The 15,777-nt window shown below is 40.2% G+C and overlaps 1 protein-coding gene across 3 annotated transcripts in view; it reads left to right on the top strand.

The window, feature by feature from the left end:
* NR5A2 (nuclear receptor subfamily 5, group A, member 2) overlaps positions 1-15,777 on the top strand; it is a 217,881-nt gene that overhangs the window by 112,606 nt on the left and 89,498 nt on the right. For all 3 annotated transcript variants that reach the window (XM_006892094.1, XM_006892095.1, XM_006892096.1), the window contains one exon: positions 4,545-4,664. In XM_006892094.1, the coding sequence (XP_006892156.1) occupies positions 4,545-4,664 (120 nt within the window). The remainder of the gene's footprint in view (positions 1-4,544; positions 4,665-15,777) is intronic.

Below are 15,777 nucleotides of genomic sequence, written 5' to 3'. Positions count from 1 at the left end.
CTGGGGGTAAGAGATTCTTAGTACAAGGACCCCTCATCCAAATGACACTTTCACATTGGATTCTTCTTCATGGCTCTCAGGTTCCTTTAAATCTCTGTAGGCTTGGTCCCTTCAGAAGCCCACTGTTCCTACCAAGATCCCAATTGAACCAGTGCCCTTCACAGCCACTGTTACCTAATACACATAGTAATCAACTACTCCTTTTCCTGGTTTTACTTACCTTATTTGCATAGGAAATGGCCAATCATTTTGCAAGATCATAGCCTAGCAAATCACCTTGGCAGATCTACAGAGTCAGGGCCAGAAACATCATTTATGGGGAAAAAATTCAGTAAAAAACTATTGTAGTGCACAGACACGGAATTTCTTTTAAGGGTGATGAACAGTTTGAAAATAATAATGGTATTTGCACAATGTGGTGAACATACTCATGAAAATGAAATGGCAAATGTGTTGTTAAATGGTGTGGGGGTGTGTGTGTGGGGGGTGTGTGTATGTGAGTGTTGCCACAATAAAATAATAATAAGCTGAGCATAAAAATCAGCTTCATTATTTTACTCAAAACTTAATCAGAACTCAGAAATGGGTTTGTACATATTTTATAAACTACCAATTCATTTCTGTAAAATGTTTTCCTAAAACTACTCTTCTTAAATCCTAACCACAGTCAGTGATTGATGATGTCAGTGTTGAAATGCCTCTGCAAGAGGAACCGTGAAGTAATAGCTCAAGCACGGGATGGGGCAGGAGGACAACAAATGAGTTTTGATAAAGTAAATGTGAACCTGAGAAAAGTCTACTCATTTTTCTTCTTTTAGTTGTTTGCCAGCTTCATGGTTCTTCTGAGAAACTACAAGCTTCTAATCATTAACGTTCTGGGCTGTGGGAAGCTGTGCTTTGTAACAATATGAGGCTTGTATTACTTTATACTATCATATAATAGCAATATAAATAGTTTCTGACATGGGTAACTAACATAACTGAGATAAATTCTTCCTTTTATTATAGCTGATAAGACAAGATTAGGTGAGGTAGTATTACCAGCTAGTGAGGACTTTATTAGTGGAAGTTATAGCCCATTGGTTATCCACCAATGGAATCCTGGTGGAATAGTGGTTAGATTCTCAGCTGTTAACTGGCAGGTTGGCAGTTCAAACCCACTGACTTTTCTGTGGAAGGAAGTTCAAGCATCAGCTTCTGTAATGATTTCCAGCCTTAGACACCCTATGGTACAGTTCTCTGTCAGACAGGGTTGCTATGAATCCAAATTGACTGAACAGCACGCAAATCTTTCACCTGAACTCAACAAGTGTCATCTTAAATTGTTACAATGTCAGCACTGTTACCTGGAAAAATTATGTAAAATAGATACCTTCCCAGTAACCCCACTTGGAAGCAGGAGTGGCAGCTGCTTCCTAAACAACATGGCTCTAGAAACTATGAACTTTGATACATGTTGACAGTTACAGAAAGGCTTCAGGTCTTTTGTTCATAGGATTGTGCTCAACTAGACGGCAATCAACAATAATAACAATTCCTATATTTCATCTTCAACCCCATCTCTAATTCTAGTTTCCCATGAAAAATGTCTTCTAAGTTGCCAACTTTCTAATATGGAGGTAAGGAAGCAGTCAGTCAGTTGTCCCATGTACCCTGTCCTTTTCCTCAGGGACCTATGGGAAAATTGTGCCAAGCCAGGTGCCAGGAAGCTACATACACACTAATTTCAAGACAGGACAAAACATCACAGAAATTAGCTATGAACAGGGCAAGGAGACCAATGCCAATCATGCCTGGAAGCATAACGTGACAATGTTTATTACAGGTTAGTAAGCAAGCACATATAAATCCATGCTTACTCAGTTTACTGAGTAATCTAGGGCTTATGAAAAGTAATGAAGTGGAATGTGGGTGTGGAAAACCTCCTCAGAGAATGTTACAGCAAGATATCAGTTTTGCAGGAAGGGTGTTACCAAGAAGCAGCTGTGGGGCACACAGATACAAATTGGGGAGTGTGTGACTGCCCTGTAACACTGTCATTCATCCAGAAACACTGAATGAGTACCCTTTATGGTGGGCTTAATAACAGGGATACCCAGGGGGAAAGCTGGGAAATTACAAAAGTGAAGATAATTCACTCATTTGTTCTCTCATTTAACCAGTGTGAATCCATAAAAGCAGGGAGGTAGGGATTGTAGAAGCTGCAGAGAGGAGAGGCAAAGACAGAAACAGTGATGATGAGAAGAAGATAGTGTAATAGAGATGTAATAGAGGATGTAGTATAATGAGGCCCCTCTGTTAGATGCAAAAAGAGTTAATAGCACAGAACAGAACACAAAAAAAATGAGTTGTCAGATTAAAGGGAATAGACATGCTTATTTTCGCCCATTTCTACAATGGGTAAAGAAAGAGAAACCCGGAAATGGGAGTATTTAAACGCTTATTTATCTACTTACTGCCTCTGGATACGGAGCAAGGCTTGAAAACTCTCAGTGTGTTAGTAAAGAAGGGAGCTCTGGTGGCCTAGTGAGTAAGGAGTTGTGCTGCCAACCCAAAGACAGGGAGTTTGAATCCACTCCATGGAGGAAAATAGGAAGTCTCCTCCTATGCAACTTAACAGCCTCTAAACACCTGCTGGAGTGTCAGCTGTGAGTCAATTCTAACTCAATGGCATGCAATAGCAATAAGAACATTAATAAGGCAGTTTCAAGGGATATATGAAAGGAGAACTTCCATTTATTTCTTGAGAATCTCTCTCATTCATGATGCAGGTGGAGCAAGAAGAGGGTCCACAATATATACTTCATTCTCTTTTTGAACATAATTTAGAAGTATTTTCTTATTTGGAAATGAACTATGTCCTCTACTTCCTAAAAGTGAGGCTGGTAAAAGTCATGTTCTTATTTTAAATGTTTAAAATACCTCAAACCCAGTGCTGCCAAATGGATTCCAACTCATAGTGCTCTTTTTTTAAAATTTATTATTACTATTATTAATTTCAATGAACATCTACAGAGATTTTGGAATTCCATTCATTCATTGTTGCACTTTTCTCCCCGCCCCCTTCACCCCCAGTTCGCTCCTTTCCTTGAAAAGCAAAAGACCAAAAACTGCATTGAAGTCGATGAAGGAGAGAATAGTTTAAAATTAATATATTTTAGGGCATTATGATTATCATAAGAGTCCAGAATGAGGGTTGCAGAGTGGAGTATACCTGGGGTGGGGGTGGGGATGTGCGGGGTGGGGGAGGGGATTGTGTACAAATGAAGGAGTTTGTCTTTTACTTTTCATAGTGCTCTTATAGGGCACTCAAACTGCTCCGTCAGGTTTCTGAGGCTACAAATATTTATGCAAGTAGGCTGCCTTGTCTTTCTATCTGCTGGTGGGTTTGAACCACCGATCTTTGGGTTACCAAGCAAGTGATTAACTCTCTGCCGTATCTCTTAGACATAAAAACAATGAGGACTATTTCATGCAAAAGAAGAGCTTCTCTGTGAGATTATTCTACCAAATATGTTTGTCTTTATTTACTCTTTTTCTACCTGCCCAGTAGTTAATACTGTAGCTAATTAATTTTCTGCCTGCAAAATGGGAATTGAGACAACTCATTCAACACCTTCTTCAGTGCTGTTGTTGGTGTGCGTCCTTGAGTTGGAACTGACTCATAGCTGGCCCTTCAGTGGGTTTTCAGAGACAGTAAGTCATATGGGAGGAGATTTCCCATGGTGCTTCTTTCCCATCCACAGAGCAGCTAGTGGATTTGAACCACATCCCTTCGAGATTGCAGCACAGCTTCTCAGCACTGGGTCACCAGAGCTCCCTAAGGTGTACAGTGCCTTAAATCCCAATTTCAGACTTTTCTTGATAAGTTCTCTATGGCCTGGATTCAGGAAAAAAACTAGTCACAAGTCTTTCACTAATGCTTTAAAGGAACTCGGGGCGGGGTGGGGGGGACACTAATAGATAAGGCATTGTGCTGTCAAATCATAACGCAAGCTACCATCGAGCCTCTATTTAAAGATTGCCTTGTCCAGTCTGAAGTAGTTTAGACATGCATGTCGTATCACCTGTATCCCTGATCTGTCATACTTTTGGGGTTTTTATTTTAACTTTCTCAACTTGGGAGCTTTCTAAAGCTTTCTCCTGCTTCTCGACACTGTATTAACCTGTAGATGCATAAACACAAGTTGTTTGGGGGTCTACAGAGGACAGCCAAAGGCGCCTGCGTCTCCCACAAACCAGCACTAATAGCCCTATTAACGTTAGATAGGCCAACCTAATGGAGTGGTTTTTCCTAGCAGCTCATTGATTAGAAATATTTCCCTTAAGTATTTATATGTGGCCTAAAAAGTATGTGTTCAAATGAAAATAATGATTTTTCAGGAGCGGTGATGTAAGTTCTGAGCCATTTGTGGCTATTTGATAGAGTCTTCTTTGCCCTGTTCTCTTAGGTAGAATGTTATGGGGAAAAAAGCACAAAAAAACAACCCACAACCAAAAGCAGAGAATCACAGTGTCCTCTTGTTTGTTTGTTTCTTGTACAGGTGGATGACCAAATGAAGCTACTGCAGAACTGCTGGAGTGAGCTCTTAATCCTTGACCACATTTACCGGCAAGTGGTCCACGGGAAGGAAGGATCTATCTTCTTGGTTACTGGGCAACAAGTGAGTGTTGGGAGTGAGACAAAAAAAAAAAAAGGATCTTTTTATTAAGCATGCTCAGAATGGCAGGAACTTAACTAGGTCAGAAGCACTTTGGTGCTTTGAAAAGGAGAGATTGGCAGCCAATAATTTAGAAAGGATGAGCTGGAGCACTCTGTGCTTGCTCTGCTGATTACACTTAAACTTGTAAAAGCCCACATAATTGTATGCATTCCGCTGCCTCCAGTCTGTGGGGCTTGAAAATACTGCCTCAAAGGGTCCAAGCAATTGCTGAATCCTGGTCAGTGATTGTTGTTCTTGTATGCCATCGAATCTATTTCAAATCTGAGTGACCTCATGGGATAAGACAGAACCAACTCCCCAAAGAATGGCTTGACATGGTAACTAGAGCAACGGGGTAAGGCGTGTCGGAGTCGGTGAGACTGGCTCAGGATAGTGCAGTTTCAGAGCTGTTTTCTACAGGGTTGATTGGAGTTGTGGGTGCCTCGGTGGCACATGACAACAACAAGCAAATTCTGGAAGCAGGTGGAATAGCTCTTTTCCCCCTGCAGAGCTGCTGGGTAAATTCAGACTGCCAGCCTTTCATTTAGCAGTTGAACACTTATTAAGCACTTAACATCTATACCACCAAAACACCCTGCTGTTGATCAGACCATGTACGATAAAGTGGAACTGTCCCCTAGGGTTAAAATCCTGGGAGCTTGGGTCGTGCAGTCTTCAGGCTGCCCAACCCAAAGGGAGCCTTTGGCAGTTCAATCTATCAGTAGCTCCCCTGGAGAAAGATGGGCTCTGACCTCCTGCATTGAGTCTAGTCTCCTAAAAGCCACTGGACGTTCGGCTCTGAGTTCCGGCTTCATGACAATGACTGACTTGATGCTTTATAGAAGCAGACTACCACATCTTTCTCCTGTAGGGTAGCTGAGGGATTCAACATCTAATCTTTGGATTAGCAGTCAAGCCTTTTAACCATTAGACCACCTATTAGTTGTTGTCAAGTACCAGCTTTTCTTAAATCAAGATATCCATTCATTCAACAAATATTTCTTAAATATTTTACTATGTGGTGTTGGAGAAGAGCGCTGAATATCCTATGGACTACCAAAAGAACAAACAGATATATGTCTTGGAGAAGGTGCAGCCAGAGAGCTGCTTGGAGGCAAGAATGATGAAGCTTCATCTCACGTAATTTAGGCATCTTGCTAAGGAAGGTTATTCCTTGCAGGACTTCATGCTTGGGAAGGTGGAGGGATGGAGAAGAGGAAGACTTTCTACAAGGTGGATTGACACAGTGACTACAACAGTGGGCTGGAGTGGGTCAGGGATTGTGAGAAAGGTACAGGATAGGACAGGGTTCAGATTTATTCTTTATAAGGTTACTAGGAATTGTACTCAACCAGACGGCACCTAACAACAACCACAAACTATCTGCCAGTCACCATTCTAGGACTTTAGTATATGTTTATTGAACCAAACAAGTAAAAGATTTCTCATGCAACTTTACTTGTAGGAGTAGGATGCCTAATCATAAAGAAGAAATCCTTTTAAACAAATGGACGTGGCAGCAAGCCTTATCAATAGTATATGAGAGGACTCCTTCAGTGTCACACACAAGCAGTTAAATATTCAGTTACTAACGGAAACATTTGTGATTGTAATCTACCCAGGAGCACACTGTGTTGAAAATTCAGTGGGAAACAGGTCTACCCTGACAGAAAGGAGGTCACCATGAACTGGTATTAACTTGATGACGAATGGTTTGATATTTTAGAATATGTTAGAGGTCAAAGTACTATTGAATAAAAGAGAAAAGGAGGCAGTGAGGCAGAATTCATATATACTGTGTGTGTTACAATGTGGCCCATGGACTGTGGTGTTAAATAAGGAATGATGTAGGTTGGCCTCTTGGAGAAGGTGACATCGAAGCAAAGACATAAAAGAAGTGTGAAAGTTATGCCTGAAGATCTCGATGAAGAGCATGGTTTCTTAGTGGACCTAGTATTGTTATTGTCGTTGTTAGGTGCTTTTGAGTGAGTCACTTATGACTCTGCAACCCTCTGAAGAACAGATCAGAGCCTTGCCTTTAAAAAAAGAAAAAAGAAAATAAAAGGCGAGCTCTGGTGGCCTAGTGTCAAGAAGCTGCACTGCATTCCCAGAGGTGAGCGGTTCGAATCCACCAGATGAGGGATAATCTCCTCCTGTACCAGTCAGATCCAATTTGAGGATACACACATACACAAAATAATAATTTTTTTTTAAAGAAAACTATTTAAAAAAAAAAAAAAAAAGAACCTTCTCTTGCCCCACCTCCATGATCTCTGCCATGCTCAAGGACATTGTGGTCAACTTATAGCATTGAGGGTCTAGAGTTTGACATATCCCTTGAGTTTGTTACCCTATGCCATGCTGGAGGTGTCATTGAAATAAATGCATAGAACATTGGGATTCCTTAAGTCTGTTGGGCCATATCTGTGCTGAGCACCTCCCCAGTGTTCAGCAGTTAGGGGACTTCCATACTCAGGCACTGTGATCTTTTACATCTAGCCATAAATGTTTATGTGCTGTGAAACCACAGCAGTGCATATCTGAAAATGAAAAGCTGTCTCCCTACCATTTTCTGTAATATTAATAAATCACATCTTCCTGATCAAATGAAAAGCAAGCACTATTCCAGAGCTTCTGCAAATTGGATCAATCAGACCATCACAATCTGGCCCTGCTTTCTGTACCTTACATAAGAAGAGGTTTCTGGAGGACAGTCTTCCAGTTTCCAAAGGTTTACCTTCCTTTCTTTTTTAAGTTTTTAATGTTTTCCTCTTGTGCCCCAAGTGCTTGGAGAAAATGTACCCCATTTTCAGAGTCTACTCTCTGGCCATGCTTCCTCCCTCCCTGGAAGCTGCATTAGAAGAACTAATGTTCTTCTTAATTTGTGGACTCAATCCACAAATTAATTTGCTTTCATTTCCTTCTGACTTTCAAAAATGAGATGGGGTTGTGCTGTTCTTTCTCAAAGCACTTCCATCCTGCTCTTTAGATATACTCCTTATTTCACATTTCATTTTACTTTAAGTGCTGCCCCTGGGCAAAGGTAATTACCATTTAAAAAGTAGAGAAAGTGCATTTCTTGCTTCTCTGATCTTCAAAACCCAGAACATTCAAGGCATAATAGTCTTTATTGTGAATTACTGCTGCTTTGGATTTTACGGAGCTCTGGTGGCACAGTCCATAGGGAGTTGTGTGCCTACCTCAAAGGCTGCTCTTGGGTGGGTTGAATCCACCAGCAAGGGCTATTTCCATGGCTGCCTGTAGACCGTTATAGGAATGTCTTACTCGGTCCTGTAGGAAGCCCTGGTGGTTTAGTGGTAAGGAGTTGCACTTCTAACCCAAAGGCACACGGTTCAAATCCACCGGTTGCTCCATGTGAGGAAGAAGGGCATCTCCTCCGATGCAATTTACTGCCTGTGAAAACCCAATCAAGGATTTGCTATGTGTCAGTTTTGACAGCAATAGATTTTTAAAACTATATATATAGTAAGTATAAAACAGCTCACTGACCTCATCTAGTCATGGCAACCCTCCATCAAGTTTCAGAGACTCTAAGTCTTTACAGGAGCAAACGGCCTCTGGAGCAGCTGGTGGATGCAAACATCTGACTTTCTATGAGCAGCACAATATGGAAATGAACTAAAATTGTAAGCAAATATTTGTATATGTTTTAATATAACACAGTAAATGATACAAACTTGTTAGCACAGATCTGTATATGTTTCAGACGCTAGTAAACAAGAGCTCTGATGGTCTTGGAAGGAGTTCACGGCCAACACAAAGGAGGCAGTTCAGATCCACCAGCTACTCAGAGGGAAATATGGGAAATCTCCTCTGGTGTGATCCACAGCCTCTCTAAACCCCCTGGAGGGTCAGTTATGGGTCAGGTCCAACTCCACAGCACAGAACAACAACAACTTAATCCTTGCAATAGCTCCATGAAGAAAGTACAATTATTATCATCATCACCCCTCATCTTTTTTTTGCATCTGAGGAAACTAAGAGGTTAAATAGTTTGTTCGAAGTCAAAATACAGTTAGCCAGTGGTAGGACGTATAGACATACAGAAATAGGCAATCTGGTGCTGGTGCTTTGCTTTTAAACAAAATGCTATACTTAGCTTTTCTGGCTAATTTACAGATGCTAAAAGGTTTTCTGTTCTCCTTGGTTTGTAATTTGGTCTCTGTGGGTAATTTCAGTGCACGGCAGTCTCTGTGGTATTTACAACCAAAACAAATTCTTTTTTTCTTTGAATGAGCCTAAATGCATACACTTTTTGTTTGTTTGTTTTTTGTCTTTATTTTTGATGTGGCATTGCCAACCCCCTGTGAAAAAAGAAATTTATTTGGAAATAATTTTAATGTAATTATCACTTCTTATTTAAAAATGATGATTTTAGTATAAAGAGAGGGGGCTAAAAGAAAAGAAAAGGAAATAACTTTCCTGTGCACCTAAATCAGCTGTTTTCATTGAGCTGTCCTCCAATCTTTGGAGAAAGCATATTTTAAATGAGCATGTTTCTCACTGTTCAGAATAAAATAATTCATCTGTACAGAAACATATTATCCTACTGCTGTGGATTTTTGTGGACTGTGAACTTTGAAACAATGATATGTCTGTTTCCATGATGCATTTTATCAAGGCCAGGATGTTGATATTGTCTGTGTGTGTTGGGGGGGGGGAACTAAAGACTATTATCTAAACAAAGCATGCAAAATTCCCCTTCTGGCAGCTTAGCAAAATATTTCTGAAGACCTGATCAGTGAAGGGAAGTCAAAGGTGTGAAGATTTAAAACATTTTTTAAAAAATTGAAAGAGCTACAATTCTGGTGCCTGATTAATAGTTGAAATGGTACTTTTGTTATTGCTGTTGGGGTGTGTGTTAAATTTTATATTGTTTTACATGCACTCATTCATAGATATTGTGATTTAAAAAAAATATATAGTGAATTACTATTTGTCAATGCTGGAGTAAAGTACTGAATATACCATGGACTGCTAGGAAAACAAACAGGTTTGTCCTAGAGAGGATGAAATCAGGCTGCTCATGGGAGGCAAGGATTCTGAGGCTTCATCCAACATACTTTGGACATGTTGCAAGGAACGACTAGTCCTTGGAGAGAAACGCCATGCTTGGGAGAGTGAAGGGACAACACAAGAGAGGAAGACGCTCGATGAGATGGATTGATTCAGTGACTGCGGTAATGGGGTAGGTGTGGCAGAGACAATAAGGTTGGCACAGGATAGGCAGAGTTCAGAGCTATTGTACATAGGATTGCTATGAGTTGCAAGTGACTCGATAATGGCTCATAACAATAACATTTATCAATGCCTTTTATCACCCTGTCTCATCAAATCCACATTACACCTTGCTATTCATACACACTGTACCCACCACTCATCCATTATCTCTGCTGCCCTAGACTTTCTCCCTCAACTTCATCTACTCCCCAATTTCCCCTTCTAACCCACTTTCTCCTTTCCCCCTTTCCTTTTGAACAGTTATACATATCTTGTTCCTATTTGCTAATTGCATTAGCTGTATTGTTTTGTCAAGTGTTCTCCGATCTTCCCTTGTCCTGATCCTTTACAGTGTCCATTTACTGTCTAATTTATCCTCCTGCATTCACAGTAAGTCTCGTGCAGTATGTATTCTTTTGTGACTCTTATTTCACTCAACATAATGTCCTCTAAACTTGCCCATATTTTGTCATGTATTACGAATTCATTGTTCCTTAGCGCTGCATAGTATTCCATCATGTGAATGTGCCACAGTTTCTCTATCCATTGATTTTTTTTTTAATGGGCATTTGGGCTGCTTCCATTTTCTTGCTTTTATAAATAACCCTGCTTTGTACTGTGGACTCTCATGGGTAAGCCTGGGACACAGCTTCAGAGAAGGTGTTAGGAAGGTTAGGAGAAGGAAGTGTGAGGGGAATAAGCAGAATCCAGATTCACCTGGATGATCTAAGATCTAGCTTAGGCCTTCCTAAGACAAGGAAGTGCCTCTCCCCTAAAGAGGAAGTGCATGGCCATGTTCTGTGCAGGGTGAACCAGATATAGTCCTTAATGTCCTTCTAGGATTAGAGAAACAGGGACAAGGAATTAGTGATTTATCTTTTAACCAAGTCCACTTAGCATTTTCAATCCAATGTACATACACTTATAAATTAGTCAATCTAGTCATCAATTCCATTGCCACTGAGTTGATTCCAACTCATAGCAATCCTACAGAGTGGAGTAGAACTGCCCTTTACAATTTCCAAGGTTGTAAATCTTTACTATGACGACAAGACTTCCAACATCTTTTTCCAATGGAAGGGATGGTGGGTTTGAACTGCCTGTCTTTTGGTTAGTAATTGAGCACTTAACTACTATGTTGCCAGAGCTCCCACCCCTACCCCTTTTAACATTATCCACATGAAATGGTATTGTGCATTATGTTTCTCTACTAACTGAAACGTGAGTGGTGTGAATTCACCAGTTGCTCTGCTGGAGAATGATGGGTAGTCCCTTCCCGTAAAGATTTACAGCTTCAGAAACCCAATGTAGGGCTGCTATGAGTCAGAATCAAGACTGCAGAAGGATATAGTGAAAACTACAAGAAATATTGTTGTTGTCCTGAATCCTGCCCTGAAGTCACAGTGTCAATGCATCTGATTGGGGGTCTTCTTCTCCTTTACTGAGCCTCCATCTTTCTAAACATGATTCTGCTTTCCAAGGAATAGTATCTTCTAGCTACATGTCCAAAGTATGAAAGATGAAGCTTTGCCATCCTTACCTCCAAGGAGCACTCTGGCTACACCCTCTCCAAGACATACCTGTTTGTTCTTTTGGCAGTCCATGGGATTATTCCTTACTTCAGCACAGCAATTCAGAGGCATTAATTCTTCTTCTGTCATCTTTATTCATTGACCAGCTCTCCGATGCATAGCAGGTGATTGAGAAGACTGTGACCTGAATCAAGCACACCTTAGTCTTCAAATTAGCATCATTGTTCTTTAGTATTTTAGAGAGGTCTCTGGCAGTAGACTTGCCCAGTGCAATATGTCTCCTAATTTCCTGACTACTGGTGCCAAGGGTGTTGATTATTGATCCAAGCAAGATGGAATCATTGATAGCTTCAATCTTTACTCCATATATCATGATGTTGACTGTTGGGCTTGTGGTGAGGATCTTTATTTTCTTGATGTTCAGATATAGTCTGTACTGAAGTCTGTAGTCCAAGATCTTCTACAGCAGGCATTTCATATCCTCCTCATTTTCAGTAAGTAAAGTATATAACTCAAATAACTCTATTAATTTCTAGGTTTGCTTATATGATTTTCTCCATGGCAATGCATAATTACTTCAACCATGGAATTCCTATTTTTAGGATTTTAAGATTGTTGTTGTTAAATGTCATCGAGTCGTCAACAGCTCATAGAGACCCTATGAACAAATGACCTAAACACTTGTATAACTTTCATCTTTTCTCTAAGATCATAGAGTTTCTGGAGGCAAGCTATTTCGGGAGTGGGTGCCACTCCTGCTTCCAAGCCTGTTTTAATCTGGGAGCTCCACTAAACACTGTGCACCATGGGTAACCATTATTACATTTGACACATCAGTGTCACAGTGTTTAGCATCACAGCAACCACGAGTTACCTCTGTACAACAAATGGACAGAACAGTGCTATACCACTTAAAAGAATGTTTGACCAAAACCAATTAAAACCAGGCCTGAGGGCTGCAGATTAAAATCATCCTCCTTTGGCTTGATAGAATGACTTTTTGTCAACTAGGCCAACAGAACTCTCTCTATGTTGATGTTGTTAAGAGCTGCCGAGTCGTAGATGACTCATAGCGACCCTATAAAAGAAAGGTCTGAACACTTGTGTAACTTTCATCCTTTCTCCAAATTCATAGATTTTCCAGAGGCAAGGTACTTCAGAAGTAGATGTCACTCCTGCTTCCAAGCTTGTTTTGATCAGGGAGCTCCACCAAACACTGTCCACCATTGGTAACCATTATCATATTTGACATATCATTGTCACAGTGTTTAGCATCACAGCAACCACGAGTTATGTCTGTACAGCAAATGGACAGATCAGTGCTCTACCACTTACATATGAAGTATAATATTGCAATATTAAAAAGGACATAATACTGCAGTACTAGAAAGTGTTCAGATATACTGTTCATAGGATGCCATCGACTTGACGTCACCTAACAACAACAATAAGGGCATAATCATGTCAGCAATATTAAACTAATAACCACTGTTGTCAAGTTGATTCCAAGTCATAGCATTCCTCCATTGAGTCTCTGGAGCTGTAAATCTTTCTGGGAGCAGATCTCCACCTCCTCTCTACAGCTTTAGTGGATTAATCACTGACCTTTTGATTAGCAGCCTAACGCACCAATACATTACGATACCAGGGTTCCTTTCAGCAATATGAATCATTGTCAAATTGCTATAGAGTCATCATCTTAGAATTAAAAAGGTTCATTTCCATCTGGTATTTTCAAAACACACACATACACATACATGTATGTGTCAAATAAAACAATAGAGTACATTGAAGTAGGGTCAGTGTTAGTATTTGCGTATCGTAGCTAATTAACAGACACTGTAGCGACATCCCAAGGGAAAAGTGCACTGGCAACTTATTCATTATCTTCTATTATTGTGCATCATATTAAAATGACAGGCACCTCATAATACACAAGTCATCAAAATTTCAGCTATTAGAATTAAAGGCAATTTAGTTAAAACTGTTTGTGGCTTCATGATGAGTGAAATTTACCCAAAGGGGACACTGGCCTCAAGCATTTCTTCAATATCTTCCTTGAATTTAATAGCACAAAGATTACATGTAGGAGAGCAATAAATTAATTTTACTAAGTACATAAAAGACAAGGCCAGCTGCTCCTGAAATGAGCACAAACTCCGCATTCAACAATGAAAACATAATTATATTTGCAATAAAAGGTAAGGATGTTGCGATCTAGGCACTCTTTGCAAAGTAAATCACCCACCTTCCTCCTAAGCTGTGCAATTTTATAAATTATCCTCGAATGAAATGATGTCTGAGCCTCCATTTAATAAGCATGTTGGAGCTTTCAAATTAGCATGTAAATAAATGTATAGCTATAAAATTGTTGCTATACCAATTGATTTCCTGAGGGCCACCTCACTACAGGTCTCCCATTAAACATAATCCTGTGAAACAATTTAGATTTTTTTTTTACTCATAATATATTATGCCATCAAGTATGAAGTTCTAGTATTTGCACATATTATTGAATATGTATTAGAAAGAACTACACGCATATATTTAGTTGACCCTATGCAATAACAGAAACCCTGGTTGCATACTGAGTTGTGCGTTGGGCTGCTAACCAAAAGGTCAACAGTGGAAAGCCCCCCGCTGCCCTGAAGAAAGTTGAAGCAGTCTGCTCCTGTTTAGATTTACAGCCTTGATAGAGGGTCGCCACAGGGCAGAACTGATTGGACCGCAGTGAGCTTGCTTGTTTTGGTTTCTTTTAATAGCATGAATAGCCCAGGACACTCTGATAGTAAGCAAGCCTACCACTAGTGGTAAGGAATTGCACTGCCTTCTCGAAGGTACGCTGCTCACATCCACCAGCTGCTTCATGAAAGAAATATGAGAAATCTCCTCCTATGTTTACTGCCTCGGAAGAACCACTGTAAGGTCAACTATGGATCGGTTCTTACTTGACAGTACACAACAACAATAGTACTAGCTCCTTTATAATTATTTTAGTCTGACCTTCCAGCTTTGATTTAAAGCGTAACTAATGATTGTTTTTCAATGAAGGGTACCAGGGCAGCAAAAAGGGTTTGCGCTCACCTACTAACCTAAAATGCATTGCCAAAGAACAAATGGAGAAGGTGCAGCCAGAATGCTCCTTGAAAGCAAGGAATATAAAACTTTGTCTCACAACTTTGGGCATGATGCGAAGCGAGGTTATTCCCTTTTTTTTTTTAAATTAAAATTTTATTTTAATTGTGATTTTTTATAAAATTTTATTAATTTTAGTGAAAGTTTACAGAGAATTAGGGTTTCCAGTCATTCATTGTTGCACTTTTCTCCCTGCCCACCCCTGTCCTCCCAAATTACTTTTCCCCTTGATAAGTAAAAGAAAAACTTTTCTATTGCTATGTAATCCCTCCCAAGTCCACTGCAAGTGTGCAGCCTTCATTCTGGACTCCTGTCATGACAATACCTAAGCATATATCTCTTTTAAACAGTTCTCTCCCTCATCTGTTACAATGCAGTATACATTATTCTATCCCGTCCTCTCTGTCTTCCCTCAACGCCACTGTCAGTCCTATTTTACAACAGTGGCACTATTCAATTGTGATTTTAATGAGCATTTACAGAGAAGTTAGATGTTCGTTCATTCATTTACTGTTGCACATAAGGTTATTCTTCAGAGAGGGACCTTATGCTTGGGGAAGGTGGAGGGATGGAAGAGAGAAAGATCCTAAACCAGGGGGATTGACACTGTGACTGCAGCAACAGGCTTGAGGGTGTCGGAGATTGTGAGGAAAGGCACAAGATAGGACAGGGTTCAGATATGTTGTTCATAGGGTTACTATGACTTGTACTTGACTTGACAGCACCTAATAACAATAACTAAATCCATGGGAACCAAAATATGACTTGGAGTCTATCCCACCTGAATTTCGGAACTAGCTCAGGAACAGGTTTGAGGGCCTGAACACTAATGAGCAAAGACCAGATGAGTTGTGGGAGGATGTCAAGGGTATCATCCAGGAAGAGTACAAAGGGTCATTGCAAAGACAGAAGAGGAAGAAAAGACCAAAATGGATGTCAGAAGAGACTGAAAATTGCACTGGAGCGCAGAGAAGCCAAAGCACAAGGAAGAATTCAAGATACTAAGGAGTTGAATAGAAGACTTCAAAAGACAGCACGGGATGACAAAGTAAAATATTATAATGAAATGTGCAAGGAGTTGGAGTCAGTAAATCAAAAGGGCCGAACTCGCTCAGCATTTCTTAAGCTCAAGGAACTGAAGAACAAATTCAAACCTCGAGTTGCTA

This window comes from Elephantulus edwardii, unplaced genomic scaffold, assembly GCF_000299155.1.
Source record: "Elephantulus edwardii isolate Elephantulus edwardi_28Jun2011 unplaced genomic scaffold, EleEdw1.0 scaffold00110, whole genome shotgun sequence".
Lineage (NCBI taxonomy): Eukaryota > Metazoa > Chordata > Mammalia > Macroscelidea > Macroscelididae > Elephantulus > Elephantulus edwardii.
Note: the sequence above shows the minus strand (reverse complement) of the source record. Positions and strands in the feature narration are given on the sequence as shown.